The sequence below is a fragment of the Myotis myotis genome, unplaced genomic scaffold (genome assembly GCF_014108235.1).
Source record: "Myotis myotis isolate mMyoMyo1 unplaced genomic scaffold, mMyoMyo1.p scaffold_m19_p_32, whole genome shotgun sequence".
Lineage (NCBI taxonomy): Eukaryota > Metazoa > Chordata > Mammalia > Chiroptera > Vespertilionidae > Myotis > Myotis myotis.
The window spans coordinates 1,778,248-1,799,567 of record NW_023416338.1 but is presented as its reverse complement, the minus strand read 5'-3'; the positions used below and the strand labels follow the sequence as shown (position 1 = coordinate 1,799,567).

Here is a 21,320-nt window from a genome sequence, read left to right as displayed (position 1 = left end):
CCCCCAAGATTCAACTATATGCGTTTTCTAGAACAGGCACACTAGTCAAGAGACTATACCCTTGATCATTGATGTCTTTAACTGTTACAACCTGGATCTTTTCTGTATTTGTCAATGTTAATAAAAGCTAGCAAGCAAAGAAGTATTATAATTTAATCCATTTTACTGATGAAGATTATGAGAGCAGGAAAATTTAAGCACATTTTTCAATTTTATAGAGCTTTTTCCTCCATCCCCCCAAGTTAATAACTGTTTATTAGGATTCAATGTTCTGAAAAAGGTAGGAAGCAGTGGCAAGAGGGGTCAGGTAGGGGGATGAGGAGGGAATATCAGCTTGGCTAGCTGGGCCACTGCTACAAGTCGGATGGGAACCCTGGGTGGGAAGGGCTCTGAAGAAGGTGGGCTTGGGGTCAGTGAACGGTGTATCGGATGTAGGGGACCTTGACTTCCTCACCCGCTCTCGTCAAGCACCAGTGTCCGAACACGATGGCCCAGCTTTCGCTTCAACACACGGCATAAGATCTCTGTCATTGCTTGATCCAACCATTCCTTGAGCTTGGCGGCTGGCATGAAGAAGGAGCAGAGCAGAGACACACCCTGGGACAGCCTGGTGATCTCCAGTTTATGCTCTGTCTTGAAGTAATCAAGGAACTGTTTGAGAGTCATCTCCACACCATTAGGCTGCAGCCTCTGTACCTCAAAGCGATCCCACAACCTCCATTCCCAGGTATAGTACTGGTGACAGGGTGCGGGGAGGGGTTCAGAGAAGGTGAAGAAAGGCAGCGCCAAGTTGCGGAAACCATTCTTGTAGGGGTCAAGTCTTTGGTGCCCCCGAACCGCCTTGTATAGCTCCAGGCACACAAGGCCAACCATAGCTGCTGTGGGTGTGGCGATGGCTGGGATGATTTTCTCTGCAATCAGCTTGCTTTTGGCTGGTCTACAGCAGGAGTGTCATAGTTCTCTGCCTGGAGGTTGGATGTGACCACAATGAAATCAATATGGAAGTTGGTGGCATCATCCTTCTCAAAGTCAATGAAGAACATCTTAAACCCAGGAAGCTTCTCTGGACAAGGCCGTGTGGCCTTGAGCTCCTCTAGACAGCTTTCATCAACAGAGGCACTGGCGCTCTGCAGCTCCTGGTCCGAGATGTGTATCTTGACACCAGACTTGGGGGTGAACTCGGGGACCTGAACAGACTATAAGAGTGTGGCCACAGCAGCTCGGTCCTGAGAGCCTGCCAGCCCAGAGGTCTGGGCAAACAGGTTAGCGCCCACCATCATGTCGTCCAGATGCAGGGGACTGTTGACATCAAATGTGAGCGGATGTGGACATTGTTTGGGTCCAGACCAGAAGGGAGCTCCTGAGCTTGTGAGCTGGTCAGCAGGGAGGTTGTGTAGCAGCTGCCGGATGTTATTAGAGTACCAGGTGTGCCAGCTCACACAGTCAGCCCGGGTCTGTGGCCGCTGCAGCAACAGGCTGCGCTGCAAGGCCTCCAGCACCTCCAAGGGCTGGGTGCCCGCCAGCTGCAGGGTCCACTCCACAAACTTGGGGTCTGTGATATATAGAGCTCTTAACTGCCATTTAATCTATGTTAGAGCCTATGTGTTTTTTAAAAAAAACACCACCATGTTTTTATTGATTTGAGAGAGAGAGGGAGGAGAGAGAGAGGGAGAGACAGAGAAAGAGAGAGAGAGAGGTAAACATCAATTTGCTGTCTTCTGCATGCTCCCTACTGAGCATTGAGCCTGCAGCCGGGGCCTGTGCCCTGACCCAGAATCAAACCAGTGACCTCCGGTGCATGGGCCAGTGCTCAACCAACTGAGCCACACTGGCCAGGGCTAGAAACTACGTTTATTTAAAATATATTTTTGTATTGATTTCATATAGGGAGGGAGAAGAAGAGACAGAAGCATCAATGATAAGAGAGAATCATTGAATGGCTGCCCCCTACTAGGAATCGAGCCCACAACCTAGGCATGTGCCCTGACTGGGTTAATGCTCAACCAACTAAGCCACACCAACAGGGGCTACCCCAAATTCTTTAAGCCCCTTCTTGCTTAGTCTCAAGTAATTATGGCCTCTGGTTTATGACCCTGTGTAATGAACTCATTTCATCATCTGTGCCTTAGATTGTGTTACCTATCTGTGGGCAGGTGGGGAGCATCACATCGATGTCTCTGGGCACGAATGCACACACATCTTCTTGAACAGACAAGCAAGGGAAGACTTTCCCTTCCCTTTCAAATATAAAAATAAAAAAGAAACATAAATAATAAATACCACCAAGCACTGGACATTCTCTGTGTATCAATCACTGTTATAATTATTATATTTTTAATTATAACGAATGTACAAAAGAAAATAAACTCTCTCCAAGAATATGGGTTACTACTGGGTGTCCCCCCCTAAAATGTATACACACTTTAACAGCTGATAGCTCAATTTTGAAAATGAAATGTTTTTTTAAAATAAACATTAAATTCTATATAATTATAAGTATTCAAAGTGTGTGTATACATTTTTCCCGGACACCCTATATGCACAGTTCTTCACGTCCTTTGGGAGGGATAGGCTCTAAGGGAGGGTTTCTATGTTGAGCTGAGTTGAGTGGAGAATGTTGGAATATGAAGTGGAGAGTTGGGTGCTAGTGGGAATGGAGTCCTTTAAATGGATCTGAATGTTCAATTGGATAAAAAAGATTATGGGGCAAAATCTGGGAAAGGGAGGAATAAAGAAAAAAAGGGTGGTAACAGGACAATTTGCACATGAGGAAGGAGAAAAGAAAGGAGGATGCAGGTGGGAGGGAAAGGGGAAGAGAGGCTGAGAGGAAAAGGAAGAAAGGAGAGAAAGGGAAGAGGGATCAGGGCCTGGGTAAGAAGATACAGCATGTTAAAAGGGTGTTGCTATCTGCCCTCTCACGGAAATCCTTTTCCCTTTTTCCCATATACTTTTAGCAAGACATGCATCCTCATTCCTGTGTTTAAGTGGCATCTTTGGGCGATGTGTTCAATGGCAGAGTGCTAACTCAAGACGGTACAAATGGGTGCCCTCCGTACGCAGATGAGAAAATGTGGTGGAGGTCAGGCAGCCTGGGAATGAAGCGAGATACGTGGAACTCTAGGTCTGTCTGATTCCCTGCTGGTGTTTGGGAATACCATAGGACTGAGGATCCAGGAAGGGGCCCACTGCGGGATGTAAATTGTTAACTCAAAGGTGAGCCCAGATATTTAAGTTGGAAGCGGAAGATGTTTTGTAATAATAAACCTAAGAACGGCTGTCACCTAGGAGTGCCTGCAGTTTGCCAAATACTGCAGTAAGGATTTCATATGCGTTAGCTCCACTAAGTCGCACAATAAATTAGTTATCCACATTGAGACATCACCCACATCTCTCACAGTCAACATTTCTGAGATGAGGAAAATGAGCTGATAGATGAAGCTACTTGTCCAAGGCTGCACAGTTATGAATTGGTGAAGCAGGAATCGATTACAATCTGGAATAGGCTGGAGTCGGTGATCAGAAATCTCTCTCTCTCTCTCACGCCGAAACCGGTTTGGCTCAGTGGATAGAGCGTCGGCCTGCAGACTGAAAGGTCCTGGGTTCGATTCTGGTCAGGGGCATGTACCTTGGTTGCGGGCACATCCCCAGTAGGAGGTGTGCAGGAGGCAGCTGATCGATGTTTCTCTTTCATCGATGTTTCTGACTCTCTATCCCTCTCCCTTCCTCTCTGTAATAAATCAATAAAATATATATTTAAAAAAAAAAAAAGAATCTCTCTCTCAGGTTCCTACAGAGGGAGGTTTGGTCTTGATCAGGAGGGAAGGCTCCCATGAGAAGGAATAGACACAGTTAAGGGAGAGGGTGCAGGTGCAGCCTTAGGTACATGTAGCCAGAAAGAAACACTGATTCCAGGGGAATCAATGAGAAACTTGGTACATCTGGCAAACAGGCTACAGCAGTTTGGGGTTTGATTTCATTATTTTACTCATTATTGTGATTAATAATTTCCACCCCTTAAATGATGTCCATGTTCAGAGCCTGTGAATATATTTCCTTAACTGGCAAGACAGACATTGCAGATGGGATCCAGTTAAGGGTCTTAAGACGGGGGAGTATCCTGAATCATCCAGATGAGCCCGATATAACCACAACGGTCTTTATAAAAGGGAAGCAGGAGACAGAGACAGAAGGAGATACAACAACGGAAGGAAGGAATTAGAGTGATTCGAGAGAGGGACCATGAGCCAAAGGGTGCAGGCTGCCTCTAGAACAGTGGTTCCCAGCGTGGGCACACGCCTTACAGGGGGGCAATTTAATTTTTAAGAGGGGCAATTCGAGAATGATTTATTAACAATGATTTTTTTTGCATTTCTTATGGTTTTAGGGGCTTCATATACAGTATATAAATAGCTATTGTGACATACTTATGCATTTCAGGTCTCTATTATATGTTTTGAAACTTTATTTGCTGTTTTTTTCATATCACTTCATATTATTATTTTGTATGTGTGTTTTTTTTAACAATTTCTTAGTGATTTCTTCCTCAGTACTTCAGCTGTCCTTTTGTTCTTTTCTTTTTCTCTTTCATAGATGCCATATTCTCTGGAAGCTTGTTTAGATCAAGCCTTTTAGGCTTCCTCCACGTGAATAGGAGTTCACTTTTTAAATAATAAGAATTATATGTCCCCGGGGGGGCATCAGGATTTCAGAGATGCTCAGGTAGAGGGCGGGCAGAAAAGGGTGGGAGCCACTGCGCTAGAAGCTGGAAGACGCAGGAGACAGATGCTTTCCTAGGTCCTCCAGGAGGAAGCAGCCCTGTGGACCTGGATGCAAGCTTAGCGAGACAGTTTCGGACTCACGGCCTTCTCAAATAGAATAAACGTGTGTTGTTTTAAGCCAGTAAATTGTTATGATTTGTCACGGCAGCCCTAGAACACAAATACGTTCATTGGCACATGAAATGGCATCCTGTTACTCAGCATTCTGTTGGCTTTGTTAACAAAATTTGTTTCAAGCCAGGTCCCTAGGCGATTCTTTTTGTTGAGGAGATTAAAGGAAGTTGAGATGGCTCGTGAGGAATGTTGAGTATCCTTGGGACTCCACCAGCAAAGGAAGGAATCCCCGATGGCGGGGCTGCAAGATGTGCTCCTTGGCGGGCAGTCCTTTGGTGTTTGTGGTGAGGATAAATAATGGCATCATGGTGGCGTTGTCAGGGTGCCCACCACAGGGCCTGGCATGCTGTCTGCGCTCAATGAACTGTAGCAGGACAGGAATTGAGGACACCAAGATTCTTCAGCTTGCTGTAGACCCTGCAAGCTCGACAGATGTGCTAAAAATCCTCTGTGACAGTGGCCTCTACGTTACAACAAAGATACATGAATATAAACTTTGAACATATTCAAAGTTGAGAAAGCTGAGATGCAGGGGCTGACCTGGTAGAAATACTTACACAAAGAAAAAAATCACCAGTGATGGGTAGACCTGGAACTCATCTCCTGTTAGAAGAACATGTGACTGTGTGTGTGTGTGTGTGTGTGTGTGTGTGTGTGTGTGTGTGAGGAGGCAGCCAATCAATGATTCTCATCATTGATGTTTCTATCTCTCTCTCCCTCTTCCTTACCCTCTGAAATCAATAAAAATATATTATTTTTTTTAAGAAAGGAAGAACAAAAATTAACCAGGTGGAAATTAATGGTTTGAGGAAGGGGTTCTGTCTAGGCAGAGAGAATAATATGTACAAAGCCCAGAGTGATGAGATCCTTATCTGTCCAGGAGAAATCATAGACATGGGGATGAAGGAAGGGAAGTAAGGTCAGATGTGGGCTGGGACCACCACTCAATGGGGAGTTCAGATTTTATTCTAGTCTCACTGAGAAGCCATTGGAGGGTTTTAGGCAGGGGAGGGACATGATCTCCCTCACGATTTCTCTAATAGCTCTGCGGAGTGTGAACTTGAAAGGGGTGGGGTTGGAGGGTTGAAGACCGGTATACAGGCATCTAGGCAAGAGATAGAGGTGTAATAGCCAGACCAGAGTGCGGGTGGTGAAGGTGACATAAGAGGCCAGAGTTGAGTCTTAAGTGATGGAATTCAGATGGTGTTGGAACAGCTGTGCAGAGGAGTGGGGGTGGTGGAGATTCTGGCCGAGATGGGGGGATGGTCTGGCAGAGGGAAGGTTGGCATCACTAAGATGGGAAGGTTGGCATTTGCTAAGATGGGAAGGGAGCAGGCCAAGCAGGTAGGGAGAGGGGGGACTCTAAGACAGCCCTAGGAGAACGTGTCCTCCCAGGCTCGGCTTCAGCTCCCCGCTAGGAAGATGGTCCACTTCCTCCTGTGGCTCTCCTGTGACCTAGTTCTGACCATAAGGAGGTGGGGGTCTGTACCCAGCTCTGCCACTCCCAAGATGAAGGGCTCCTTTAGTGCTAGGCGATGGCAGAGTTCTCTTTGGGTTCTTAGATACAAGTTCCTTAGCCAGGGCTCAGTGAAGATGTGACAGATGGATGACGGAAGGAGGGGGGGAGAAAAGGAGAGAAGAAGGAAGAATGAAAGGAGGAAAGGAAAGAAGCAGGGAGGGAAGAAAGGAGGAAGAGGAGAAGGAAGGAAGGAAGGAAGAAAAGAGGGAAGGAAGGAAGGAAGGAAGGAAAGGAAGGACGGAGGGAGGGAGGGAGGGAGGGAGGGAGGAAGGGAGAGTTCTCAGGGTCCCTGCTATCCTTCTTGAACTTAGAGGACCTCACATCCCACACCCCTAGGCTCCTGGGAGAGACCTGTGGGAACCTAGCCCTGGGCTGTCGCCCACAGAGATAAAACTCCCTCCCCACCCACTGATGCCACCCTCCCTGCCCCCCTGCTCCCAGGCCAGGCTTCTGGCAGGCGTCCCCCAGAGAACAAGGTGAGCAGTGCTTCTGTTTACAGGGTCCTTTTCCAGGAACACGTGACAGGGCTATGGGAGCTGGAAGCGAGAGGGAGAGGCATTCAGACTACGGAGAGGAGAGCCCAGAGGAGCAGAGTAAGGACCTGGCTGAGGGATGGACATGGGGAGTGAGTAGGGTGCAGAGGGGAGTCTGCAGCCCCAGCATCTAGCCCCAGGTTGGGTGAGCCATTCTGGGTTCCTGTCCCCCACAGCAGCCATGCTCACCAGGTCCAGTCGCAGACAGGGAGTGGTCTTTGTGCCAGGGTGAGGGAGAGGGCAGTTTTGAGCCAGAAGGGTCACATTGGGTGTGTCACATGCATGTGTGCACCTCCTATGCGTGCTTCTGAAGGCACTGAGTGTGTCCGTGTCCCTGTCCGTGTCCGTGTCCACGTCCGTGTCTGTGTCTGTGTCCGTGTCTGTGTAGTTGTGTGTGACTGGATTTGTTTCTTTGGTTACTGTGGCAATGAGCTCAAAACCAGTGGCTTAAAACACCAGACATTTATTCCCTCACAGTTCTGGAGGCCGGAAGTGCAAGACCCAGGTGTTGGCAGGGCCATGCTCCCTGTGAAGGTGCTGGGGGAGGATCCTTCCTTGTTTCTTGCAGCTCCTGGTGGCCCTTGGCGTTCCTTGGTTTGTGGCTGCATCACTCCAGTCTCTGCCTCCATCTTCCCATGGTGTTCCCTCTGTGTCCCCTTCTGTTCTTGTGAGGACACCAGGCATTGGATTAAGCCGCAGTGGTTCTCAACCTTCCTAATGCCGCGACCCTTTAATACAGTTCCTCATGTTGTGGTGGCCCCCAACCATAAAATTATTTTCATTGCTACTTCATAATTGTAATGTTGCTACTGTGATGAATCGTAATGTAAATATCTGATATGCAGAATGTATTTTCATTGTTCGTGACCCACAGGTTGAGAACCGCTGGTTAAGGGCTCACCCTAATCCAGTAAGATCTCATCTCTGTCCATATGTTATTCCATCTGCAAAGACCCTGCTTCCAGCTAAGGTCACATGTTGAGGTTCCAAAACCTGTGCACCTGAGCCAGTGCTCAGCCCTGTCCACTTCTGTGAGTGCAGGACCTAAACTGGGGGGTGGGGGTGGGGTAATTCAACCCACCACAGTACCCTTGCTGTGTCCCCCCGGCTTCTCCCGGGCCCAGACAAGCTGCAGGTGGCTGGGCAGCGCTCGGTAGATGCATGCAGGGAAAGGGTCTGCTTCTGGCTCAGAGTTTCCTGGGCGTCACTATCACTGTGTTTCAGAACCTATGCACTGAGCCTGTGCTTGTCTCTGTCCGCTTCTGTGAGCCCAGGGCTTGGACTATGGCCAGAGGCACAAGCAGGGAGAGCTGAGTGGGTCTAGTAGTGTCCACTCGAGGAGGAAGAGCACAGGGACAGGATCTGGGACCCTGGATTGGGGCTCTGGCTGGGAGCCCGGAGCTGGGATGAGGGCATGGCCCTTCTCCTCCCCGAAGTCCAGACTGTGCAGGTGGCTTGGAGAGCCCTCCTGAGAGTCCTGCAGGGAGGTTGTCCTGGGAAGAGTGGCACAGGAAAGCGCCAGAGGGAGACAGGAAGCGGAGAGAGCCCTTTTCGTGTGTATATTTGTAACATTTGGGTATTTAGGATCTGGTACCCTGGACCTGGTTTGTAGCCAGAAGAGAGGAGGAGGTGGGCTGACCCAGCGATCAAGGACATGGGCCAAAGGGCATCCACAGAGTCAGAGGAAAGAGCCTGGAACTGGGGCTGAAACCCTGCCTGTCATGGCGCCAATAGGTGTCACCTGCTGGGGGAGGATGAGTGCAACCAGCCCAGCAATGACCATGAAAGATGACGGCAATGCCAGCAGCATGTCTTGAGAACATCCGCTGTTGCGCACTTGGTATCCAGTTCTCACAGAGAACCTGTGAGGGCAGTTCTCTGCTTGTCCCACACACGGTAGGGACCAGGATTTGAACCCTGGGTCTGCATGACTCACCACCTGCGTGTGTCTCAGGGAGCAGAATAGATTCTAGTAGCAGGAGGAGGCGTAGAGGAAGGACGATGGGCAGGCACTGCTCCAGGAGACAGGGCTTGAGGCCAGAGCCAGGGCTGGGGCCAGGGCACGGAGAGGCATGTATGAGGGACCCCATCTTGACACTCGAGCCAAATTGTCCATTTTCCAAATAGGATTCTGGGGCCTCCAAGCCTTGGCTGGCAGTGGTTCTGAGGGGACAATCTTCTAGGGGGAAGTGGAAGGGGACTTTGTAATATTGGGAGTAAACCTTGTCTGAGGGCATTTGAAAACTTGTTAACAAATATATATATGGTATACATGATTGGTATATGTATGTATCATTGATATATATATATAAGTATGAATATATATATTCCCATTTTTTTGGACTTAAACTTAGGAACTTGGAGTAAATGATGATTTTCACAATGATCCTGTTCAATTTATTCCCGTTTATCATTATGTCCCACTCCTTTCCCCACCCCCAACAGGCAGCGTTTTAATTTGTTCCCTGTGTGTCCTTCTGCTTGTGTGAATCTTATAAAATGTATGTTGCTGCACAGACGTGTTCTGACTGTGGTGCGTTATAGGGTGCTGGAGGCCTCCTATTTTTTCCTAATTATTAACCCAGTGCTATGTTTGCAGGAACCATCCATATTGCTATGTCAGTCTTGTTTTTTCCCCTAAATGTTGTTTAGGGCTCATGGCGCACCTCCACCAGATTTTAATTCTCTACTCCCACAGACAGTGGGGTCTCCCAGACTGTCCCCCACTCTCTGCCAACACAGACGATGCTGAGATGAACGTTCCTGACGTGTCCCCTCGCTGACCTGTGTGTTTCATTCAGAGGGAGACACAGGAGCAGTGTTTGCGGGGCTTAGGGTCAGTGCTCCCTTCATTGGCTATGAGCCCCAGGTACCTGCTAGAAGGACTGAAGTTCACTCATCTTCGCATCTGGGCCAACACATCGCAGCATCCAGCTTTCCAATGTTTGCTACTCCAACAGGGGTGACGGGATGCCACGCTGCTGTTAAACTGCATTCCTCTAACTGCTAATGAGCAAGGGCAGGTCTTCGTTTCCTGTTTGCCTATTGCGTTTCCTCTCCTGCACATCGCCTGTGCCTACCCCTTCCCACTTCCTTTATAATTTCAGCCTTTTTTCTCATTGGTTTGCAGGCATTCCTTATAGACTCCAGATATGAATCTCCTGTCAGTGTTTATTGAGATACAAAAGTCTGCATATATTTAATGTATACATTTTGGTGATTTTGGACATATGCCTACACCTGTGACACCATCACCACAATCAAGGTCATACCGTCACCTCTGACAGGTTTCCTGTGTTTCTTTACTTTTCTGTGTGTGAGACACTGAACATAATGTCTGCCCTCTTAACAAGTTGTGTTCATTGAAATAGATTTGACATATAACCGTGTAAATTTAAAGTGCACATGTTAATTTGATACATTTACATATGGTAATGTGATTGCCATTGTAGTGATAGCACCTCTATGACATCACATAATTACCATTTCTTGTATGTGGTGGGAATAAGTGAAATCTAGTCTCTTATCAAGTTTGATGATTGTAATACAGCATTGTTGTCTATATTCTGAACATGATTTGAAGTGCACATCATCGTATTGTTAACTACAGGCTCTGTGGTGGACAGCAGACCTCTAGGACTCACTCAGTGTTGCAAATATCTTCTTGCCCTCTGTCATCTGTGAACTTCATCCATGATGCTAATATGATTTATAATTTTGATGTAGTGAAATTAACCTTTTTTATTTGTGATTTGTGTTTTTTATTTCTTTTAAAGAACTCATTTCCTGTCCTTAGATCACAAGGATTCCACTATACTTCCTTTTATTAGCTATGTTTTTTTTTTTTATCTTTCAATTAGGTTATTAATCCATCTTGGTCCTCTCTTTGTACAGGGTACGAATTAAAGCCCAATATTTGTTTTTATCTACATAGAGAGATACTCTCCTCTACACCATCTCCTGAGCAATTTTTCATTTTCTGATTTACCTGTGGTCTGAACCTAACCATATGTGAATGGCTCCATATCTGAAATCTCCATTCCAAGCCACTGGTCTGCTTGTCTTCCGTTGCAATAACCCTACATTGCTTTATTTCCAAGACGTTTGTAGAATTTTCAGATTCTCAGAAGGCAATTTCCCCCACCGCCTTTCACTCTCCATGTCAAGGTTCACTTAGTTATTCATGGATCATTATCTTTTCATAGAAATTTTAGAATACGTTTATTATCTTTCTCAAAAAATCCAACTGAATTTTTTTTTAAGAATATCACATTGAATGTAGAGATTAAATTTGGGGGAGAATTAACACCTTTATGATATTATCTTTCCATTTCACCCATTTATTTATATTATCTGCTGTGTTTTCTATTAATTAGAGGTTTAATTGTTCTCTGTGGAGGTCTTGTGTGTGCTTATTTAAGTTAATTGTACATACTTGATAGATTTGATGCTACTTTGGATGATGCCTTGTTTTCCTAAATTATTTTTCTCTTTAATTTTAAGCTTACAAAAAGTTGCAAAAACAACACAGGAAATTTTTGTGCTCCCCTCATTCAAATTTCTGAAATGCCAGCATCTTACAGAACCCCCGTGCAAGGATCAGAACCAGGAAATTAACACTGGCATAATACTACACAGCAAACAGATCTTCCTGGAATTTCCCCACTGGTGTCCTTTTCCTATTCCAGGGCACAATCCATTTCATTTGGTCATTTCAAGTGTTATCATTCAGCTCTTAGTATTTCTTAATTTTCTGTTTAGCCCAAAGATTAGGGAGTCATATGTCACGATGCCACTGTCAAAGGTTCAGCCTAATATTTGTGCTCCAAGTACATGGGACCTTTCAGGCACCCTCTTCACACTCGTTTCCAAATGTTTGCAGTGTGGTCAGGTAACCCGGGTCTTTGCAATATTAGCGCTTGGAAATTTACCTAGACTTCTTTTATGCCTCACACAAGGTCCTTTTAGGTGACAATTCCATGTTCTTACTGTGTTGTCGTTTTTTGTCTGTGTGTGTGTGTGTGTGTGTGTTTGGTTTAGTGAATAAGAGCAAGTGCATATTTTTGTGTTTGTATATGTTAAATATACATATGGAGGTGTATGTATATATTAGATATTTTATTGAAATATTTACACATAGCTCAGGTATTAAATAAAATGACATAATTAAGTTCAAAACAACAGTAATAACCAAAAAGATAAATGCATTAAATGCACCAGTTAAAAGAGAGATACAACCATAGGTTGCTAAATTATTTATTTATTTTTTTATTAATTTCAGAGAGGAAGGGAGAGAGAGGTAGAATGACAGAGAATCATTGATCAGCTGACTTCTGCACACCCCCTACTGGAGGTTGGGCCCGCAACCCAGGCATGTGCCCTTGACCGAAATCAAACCCGGGACCCTTCAGTCCACAGGCCGATGCTCTACCCACTGAGCCAAACCAGTTAGGGTGGTTGCTACATTTTAAGAGAATCCAATTCTGACTACGTATGCCTGCCCTCAATCTTAACTTTCCATTGTTTATTCCGGGCGCTGTGTAAGACCCCTTATGTGTTTGTCTTATGTAATCCTCATAACAACCCTGTCAGGTAGGGGTTATTATGACCAACTTCCTTTAAGGGGTGAGAAAACTAAGGATCAAATAGACTAAGGAGTCAACCCAGTGTTGTTGAAGCACTGTTTTAAAAAACTTCTCAAAAATGTTTAACTCATATGGATAACATGTAGAGTTTTTGTATGAAAAGAAAAAAGCCAGCCCCTGATACTTACTAAGCCTTGCCAACAGCAGTTCAGGCAGATTTGAGCACAGTGATCACAGAATTTGCTTTATCCTTTCAAAGGCAAACTCCAACCAGCACCAGAATTTTCCAATCCAAAAAATATATTAAAGATCTCACCGTATGGTGCAACTACTATGGAAAACAGTATGGAGGTTCCTCAAAAAATGAAAAACTAGAACTGCCTTATGACCCAGTGATTGCACTTCTGGGTACACAGCCAAAGAAGGAAGGAAGAAGCCGGGGCTGGGAGGGCCAAGGCAGCCAGGGCTGCGAGGCAGAGCCCCTTGCACAAATTTCGTGCATCGGGCCTCTACTATTATAATAACTATGTACGGTGCCAGGTGGGCACTGGAAATACCAGGGGGAACACTTTGTAAAGTATATGATTGTCTAACCACTATGCTCTACACCTGAAACTAACACAAAATAATGTTGAATATAAACAGTAATTAAAAATATAATTGAAAAAACATATCCCATTGCACTGGTTGGGTGGGTCCTCAGTTGGTTTGAGCGTCATCCTGTGCACCAAAAGGCTGCAGGCTCATTCCCAGTCAGGGCACATACCTAGGTTGCATGTTCAATCCTCAGCCAGGCACGTACAGGAAGCAACCAATCTATGTTTCTCTCTCTCTCTCTCTCTCTCTCTCTCTCTCTCTCTCTCTCTCTCTCTCTCTCTCTCTTCCCCTCTTGAAAAATATCCTTGGGGGAGAATTTTTTTAAATCCCATAATAATAATTTTTTAAAAGACTGAAGAATTGCTTTCTTTTTGAATTTCCGTTCCAATTTAGAAAAATGACCCGGGGCCATGACAACTTCTAAAGTGGGGTCTCTGTGACTGCAGAACCAGCTCAAACCAGTAACACTTTTCAACCCTCCACTGCTCACCCCACAGAACCGAAGGAGCAGAACATGACTGGAACCTAAGTGCTGGGATCCTTTAAGAGGTGAAGGGGCCATTGTCCTTGAAGATCTCGTGCTGAAACCCGGTAAATCTTGCCCCACAACCTGGATCGAGTAGACTGACTCGAGCCTGGCCTCCTGTCTCCTTGCTGGCTGAGCTCACAAATAAAAGCGCTTCCTTTTCTCAAAGCCAGTGCCATCGTATTGGCTTCTATGCACGTGGGGTAGTGACCCCTTGTCCAGTACCAGCTCCATCCAGGTGGAGCTGAATAGAGGCCCTGAGTTCCTAACTGGGATTTAACAGTAGTAGTAATAATAATAATTATTATTTATTTATTGAATTTCTACTATGTGCCATGACCTGTGGCAAGCATTGGAAATGCATGATCTTACTGAAACCGCGAGTGGCTCTGTGAAGCACAGGCCATTATTGTGCACGTTATTCTGCAGATAAGCTGACCATGACATGAAGACGTGGAGGAGCCCCTCAGGGAAGCCCTCCCAGGTAGAACTCACTAGAGTTCTCCCGTCTCTCCCACACCAGGTATGACCGCCGTGCTGGGGCTGAACCACACCTCGGTGTCTGAATTCATCCTCATCGGCTTCTCCCCCTTCCCCCACCTCCAGCTGATGTTCTTCCTGCTCTTCCTGCTGATGTACCTGTTCACGCTGCTGGGGAACCTGCTCATCCTGACCACCATCTGGGGCGAGCGCAGCCTCCACACGCCCATGTACCTCTTCCTGTGCGCCCTCTCCATCTCCGAGATCCTCTACACCTTCGCCATCGTCCCGCGCATGCTGGCCGACCTGCTCTCCGCCCGCCGCTCCATCGCCTTCGTGGCCTGTGCCAGCCAGATGCACTTTTCCTTCACGTTTGGCTTCACCCACTCCTTCCTGCTCACGGTCATGGGCTATGACCGCTACGTGGCCATCTGCCACCCCCTGCGCTACAACGTGCTCATGAGTCCCCGTGGCTGCGCCTGCCTGGTGGCCTGGTCCTGGGCTGGTGGCTTGGCCATGGGGCTGGTGGTGACAATGGCCATTTTCCACCTCACTTTCTGTGGGCCCAATGAGGTCCACCATTTCTTCTGCCATGTGCCACCTCTTGTGAAGTTGGCCTGTGGGAGCAACGTCTCCACGGCGGCCCTGGGCGTGGGCCTGGTGTGCATCACAGCCCTACTGGGCTGCTGCCTCCTCATCCTCCTCTCCTACGCCTCCATCATAGCCACCATCCTGAGGATCCCCTCGGCTGAGGGCCGGCACAAGGCCTTCTCCACGTGCGCATCCCACCTCACTGTGGTGGTCGTGCACTATGGCTTTGCCTCTGTCATCTACCTCAAGTCCAAGGGTCCCCAGTCTCTGGAAGGAGACACCCTGATGGGCGTCACCTACACAGTCCTCACACCCTTCCTCAGCCCCATTATCTTCAGCCTCAGGAACAAGGAGCTGAAGAGCGCCATGAAGCGGACCGTCCTCAGCAGGCTCCTTCTCCAGAGCTCCCGAAGGGGGTGGTTTCACGGCAGGGAATGTGGTGGGTGAAGACCCTTCAGTCTTCTGTCTGAAAAATGTATATATTTATGCTTCGTCAGTGATGATTCCTATATGTGAACTCCCCCTACCTCCACCTTTAGCAAGTTCTCTGTAAACTCAAGATGTACTCTCCCCCCTCATCCTGCCCCTAGCCCCGCCACCTCCCCAATCTGGTTGACCTCGTTCCTCTTCGATTCACTGGGGTAATGACCTTATTAAGAAGTCAAGAAGTTGTGTGTCAACTTATTCCTGTTTCCTGTGCCTGAGAGTGGCATGGAGGAGGGGATGCCCACATCACCATTTGGGGTATATACCTGCCCCCCAGTGGACTTAATGAGTCCGATGGTAACTCTATGTTTAATCATTTGAAAAACTAACTGCTAGACTATTTTCCAAAGTGGCTGCACCATTTTACATCCCCCCCAGCAGTATAAAAGGATTCCAATTTCTCCACATTCTTACCAACACGAACTTATCTTTTTTATTGTAGCTATTCTAGCAGTAACTTATTGTGGTTTCCATTTGCATTTCCTGATGTCTAATGATCCGTATGGTCTTAAATGCTTAACACATATCAGTTCTTCTATTTCACAAAGGAGGCCAAATTAGCTCCATTTTGAAGATGAGAACACTGAGATATAAAGAGATTAAGTCTGCCCTGCCCGTGTGGCTCAGTGGTTGAGCATCAACCTATGAACTAGGAGGTCACGGTCCGATTCCTGGTCAGGGCACTTGCCTGGGTTGTGGGCTTGATCCCCAGTGCGGAGAGTGCAGGAGACAGCCTATCAATGATTCTCTCTCATCATTGATGTTTCTATCTCTCTCTTCCTCTCTCTTCCTCTCCCTTCCTCTCTAAATCAATAAAAATATATCTTAAAAAAAAAGAGATTAAGTCTGTTAGCGAAAAGTCTTGCACCCATAATGGTCAGAGCTTGGGCTCAGAAACATACACAGGGGAGGCCCATCTTTTCCAAGAAGGAATAAAGATCTAGATTGGAAAGAGAAGACCAATGTTAGCTGGCAGCAATGAGATGAGCCCAAAGCGATAAATATGCTCTTCTCAGGTGGTTAAGAACTGAGGAGACATGTCGTAAGGTCGACAAAGCTGGCTGTAGGCTCTCTGGCTGTAGATGCACTGATATGGAAGTGTCATGTTCAAACGTGAAGCCATTTGCCCTAAAGAAAAGTGTGATTCCTTTTAAAGCCAGGTTCCTGGGTTACATCATGAAGATCTAACATTGTTAATCAGAAGTATCCGGGCACATTCTTTGCCTCCCCTATAAATTGTGAAGGGGTCCCAGAAGATAAGACTGTCTCTCTTGAGTTGTCATGTGTGAGGGATGTAAGTGGCCTGCAAGCTGGATGATCACCCCTCCGCTGATAGCCGTAGGCCACAGTACAAACTGCAGTGTGGTTGGCATAGCACTCCATCTCCAACTCTATCCCCCAGCCCTCTCCCCCTCTCCAGCCCCACTAGCTCCCTGGCTGCTCCTGCAATAAACCAAGTGCACTCTGACCTCAGGACCTTGGCACACGCTGCTGCTTCGACCTGGAACACCCTTTCCTTCCTCCTACACATCCCAAGGTCTGACCTTAAACGGCACCTCCTCAGGAAAGCCTTCCCTGATTTCCTGTGCTCTTTAGTAATCACAGATCTGGAAGCATCTTGAAATATGCTGGTTGTCCTGGAAAACAGGTAAGAATGCGTACTGTATGAATCTGAAAGAACTGACCGAAAAGGGGGCGTCTGGCTTATATCTGAGTGTGGTTCCCTGTATCATCAGAGAAAAACAACTTGTTCTCATTTGGTTGACCAACGTCAACGCCTTCTTACGTTTAAATAAACCTTATTTTTACTCCTTTAGTTGCTATCGGTTGTTTTGTACGTGGAAAACAGTCTAAAGGGTTGAATCTATTGAACATGTGTTGTTTCTGTAAGTGGCGTATTCCAGGCCCCACGGCGTGAGGCAGGGCTGTGAAAGCGCTGTATCGTATGTTGTCTTTATTTCAAATGTTGATATGTTATTCATCAGGAAAGTTTTACATTAATTTTGATTTTAAAAAAATATTTCATGACATGTGACTTATCTTGATCCCTACATTTTTTTGGTGGCCCCTTAAATTTGGCAGTCAAGGTGAATGCCTCATTGCCTGACCCCAGATTCCTCCAGACAATCCCCCCCTCCCCCCAAAAAAGCACCTTGCATTTCTTTTCTCTCAAAGGACCAATAATAGAAGCCATCCTTAGCTTATCCGGCGATGGCAAATAGGAATAAATGCCAAAAGGCGGGTGCAAACAGCCAGGGTTTGGGGATACTGACCCTCCACACCACAGCCCAACCCCTCTGCCCACCAGTGTCTGCCAGGACTTCCCAACCCCCAGAGACCCTATCCTCCTTCCCCTCCATTATTTAGCTTCCACTTCCTGAAGTCCCCCACCCCCCGCATCCCCAGCTGTTTGTCATTCCTGCCTAATGGTCCCCTCTGTGCCACATTCTTTGGTTTCCCCAAGGCAGGGCCAGAGCCCAGAGAGGTGATTAAAAGACCTGGAGGCAGAGCATGGCTGTTGCTGGGGAGATCTCCAGACTTTAGGGGCCCCACCTGGGCTAATTATAGCCCCCCAACACCCCCACCCCTGGGTTTCTATGTGTAGCTTGAGAGATGCAGTTGCAGCCTTCACTTCTCCCGTTGTACTCTTCCCAAGTGTTGACCCCGCCCCCTTGCTTGTGGATGAAAGTCCAGTCCCCCTCAAGGATGTGTGACCCCCGCCCTCCACTGCCCCCAGACCAGCTGCCTCTGTTCAACAGCCAGAGGGATCTCTGTGACGGGAGACTATAAAGGGTCACCTCTCTGCTTATAGCCTTAGGATGCAGTGCAAACCCCAGTGTGGTCCCCTCCGTGCTCATCTCCACCTCTGTCCCCCAGCCCTCTCAGCTCTCCAGCCCCACTCGCTCCCTGGCTGCTCCTGCAACAAATCAAGCACGGTGGGCCTCAGGAACTTGGTACCTGCTGCTGCTTCTACCTGGAGCACCGGCTCCTACACATCCTTAGGTCCGGCCTTAACTAGCACCTGCTCAGGAAAGCCTTCCCTGATTTCCCCACACCGAGTCACCATCTCTACCATAAGCCCTAATAGCAACTCCTTTCTTTTCTTCATAGCTTTCATCACAATTTATCATATATTCATTAGCGTGATTAGTGGCTTAATATCCACATCTTCCCCTCTCAAATGCAACCACTGAGGTCAGAGGTCATGTCTAATTAGTTCAACATTGTATCCCCCCCACCACCACCACCACCACTCCGTGGTGTCTAAAAGAATGAAGGGAAGTAAGGTCTAATGTGGGCTGGGACCACCACTCACATGGGGAGTTCAGATTTTATTCTAGTCTCACTGAGAAGCCATTGGAGGGTTTTAGGCAGGGGAGGGACATGATCTCCCTCACGATTTCTCTAACAGCTCTGCGGAGTGTGGAATTGAAGGGGTGGGGTTGGAGGGTTGAAGACCAGCTGTGCAGGCGTCTAGGCAAGAGATAGAGGTGTAATAGCCCGGCCAGAGTGCGGGTGGTGAAGGTGACATAAGAGGCCAGAGTTGAGTCTTAAGTGATGGAATCCAGATGGTGTTGGAACAGCTGTGCAGAGGAGTGGGGGTGGTGGAGATTCTGGCCAAGATGGGGGGATGGTCTGGCAGAGGGAAGGTTGGCATCACTAAGATGGGAAGGTTGGCATTTGCTAAGATGGGAAGGGAGCAGGCCAAGCAGGTGGGGAGAGGGGACTCTAAGACACAGCCCTAGGAGAACGTGTCCTCCCAGGCTCGGCTTCAGCTCCCCGCTAGGAAGATGGTCCACTTCCTCCTGTGGCTCTCCTGTGACCTAGTTCTGACCATAAGGAGGTGGGGGTCTGTACCCAGCTCTGCCTTTCCCAAGACGGAGGGATCCTTTAGTGCTAGGCGATGGCAGAGGTCTCTTTGGGTTCTCAGATCCATGCCAAGTTCCTTAGCCAGGGCTCAGTGAAGATGTGACAGATGGATGACGGAAGGAGGGGGGGGAGAAAAGGAGAGAAGAAGGAAGAATGAAGGAGGAAAGGAAAGAGGCAGGGAGGGAAGAAAGGAGGAAGAGAAGAAGGAAGGAAGGAAGGAAGAAAAGAGGGAAGGAAGGAAGGAAGGAAGGAAGGAAGGAAGGAAGGAAGGAAGGAAGAAGGGAAGGGAGAGAGGACGGAAGGGAGAGAGGACGGAGGGATTGAGGGAGGGAGGGAGGAAGGAAAGAAAGGAAAGGAGGGAGGGAGAGTTCTCAGGGCCCCTGCTATCCTTCTTGAACTTAGAGGACTCACATCCCACACCCCTAGGCTCCTGGGAGAGACCTGTGGGAACCCACCCCTGGGCTGTAGCCCCGCAGAGATAAAACTCCCTGCCCACCCACTGCTGCCACCCTCCCCCCCACTCCCAGGCCAGGCTTCTGGCAGGCGTCCCCCAGAGAACAAGGCAAGCAGTGCTTCTGTTTACAGGGCCCTTTTCCAGGAACACGTGACAAGGGCTATGGGTGCTGGAAGGGAGAGGGAGAAGGCATTCAGAATAGGGAGAACCGAGAGGAGCAGAGTAAGGACCTGGCTGAGGGATGGACGTGGGGAGTGAGTAGGGTGGAGAGGGGAGTCTGCAGCCCCAGCATCTAGTCCCAGGCTGGGTGAGCCAGTCTGGGTTCCTGTCCCCCACAGCAGCCATGCTCACCAGGTCCAGTCCCAGGCAGGGAGTGGTCTTTGTGCCAGGGTGAGGGAGAGGGCAGTTTTGAGCCAGAAGGGTGACATTGGGTGTGTCACATGCATGTGTGCACCGCCTGTGCGTGCTTCTGACGGCACTGAGTGTGTCTGTGTCTGTGTCCACGCCTGTGTCTGTGTCTGTGTCCGTGTCCATGTCTGTGTCTGTCGTGTCTGTGTCCGTGTCTGTGTCTGTGTCTGTGTCCGTGTCTGTGTCTGTGTCTGTGTCTGTGTCTGTGTCTGTGTCCATGTCCATGTCCATGTCCGTGTCCGTGTCTGTGTCAGTGTTCGTGTCCGTGTCTGTGTCCGTGTCCATGTCTGTGTCCGTGTCTGTGTAGTTGTGTGTGACTGGATTTGTTTCTTTTGGCTACTGTGGCAACGTGCTCAAAACCAGTGGCTTAAAACACCAGACATTTATTCCCTCACAGTTCTGGAGGCCGGAAGTGCAAAACCCAGGTGTCGGCAGGGCCATGCTCCCTCTGAAGGTGCTGGGGGAGGATCCTTCCTTGTTTCTTGCAGCTCCTGGTGGCCCTTGGCGTTCCTTGGTTTGTGGCTGCATCACTCCAGTCTCTGCCTCCATCTTCCCATGGTGTTTCCTCTGTGTCCCCTTCTGGTCCTGTGAGGACACCAGGCATTGGATTAAGCTGCAGTGGTTCTCAACCTTCCTAATGCCGCGACCCTTTAATACAGTTCCTCATGTTGTGGTGACCCCCAACCATAAAATTATTTTCGTTGCTACTTCATAACTGTAATGTTGCTACTGTGATGAATCGTAATGTAAATATCTGATATGCAGGATGTATTTTCATTGTTCAGGTTGAGAACCGCTGGTTAAGGGCTCACCCTAATCCAGTATGATCTCATCTCTGTCCATACGTTATTCCATCTGCAAAGACCCTGCTTCCAGCTAAGGTCACATGCTGAGGTTCCAAAACCTATGCACCTGAGCCAGTGCTCAGCCCTGTCCACTTCTGTGAGTGCAGGACCTAAATTGGGGGGTTTGGGGGTAATTCAACCCACCACAGTACCCTTGCTGTGTGTCCCCGGCTTCTCCCGGGCCCAGACAAGCTGCAGGCGGCTGGGCAGCGCTTACTAGATACATGCAGGGAGAGGGTCTGCTTCTGGCTCAGAGTTTCCTGGGCGTCACTGTCACTGTGTTTCAGAACCTATGCACTGAGCCTGTGCTCGGCTCTGTCTGCTTCTGTGAGCCCAGTCCGGGCTTGGGCTATGGCCAGAGGCACAAGCAGGGAGAGCTGAGTGGGTCGAGTAGTGTCCCCTCGAGGAGGACGGGCACAGGGACAGGATCTGGGAGCCTGGCTTGGGGCTCTGGCTGGGAGCCTGGAGCTGGGATGAGGGCGCTGGCCCTTCTCCTCCCCGAAGTCCCGGCTGTGCAGGTGGCTTGGAGAGCCC

At 48.2% G+C, this 21,320-nt stretch overlaps 1 protein-coding gene and 1 pseudogene across 1 annotated transcript; one reads left to right on the top strand and one right to left on the bottom strand.

The window, feature by feature from the left end:
* Nucleotides 1–410: 410 nt before the first annotated feature.
* LOC118652560 lies at nucleotides 411–8,600 on the bottom strand (annotated as a pseudogene).
* A 5,497-nt stretch (nucleotides 8,601–14,097) lies between these two features.
* Nucleotides 14,098–15,170, top strand: LOC118652654 (olfactory receptor 10H2-like). The gene has a single exon (XM_036302691.1). The coding sequence runs from the start codon at nucleotides 14,178–14,180 to the stop codon at nucleotides 15,168–15,170; it is 993 nt and encodes a 330-aa protein (XP_036158584.1). The 5' UTR covers nucleotides 14,098–14,177.
* Nucleotides 15,171–21,320: the final 6,150 nt, after the last annotated feature.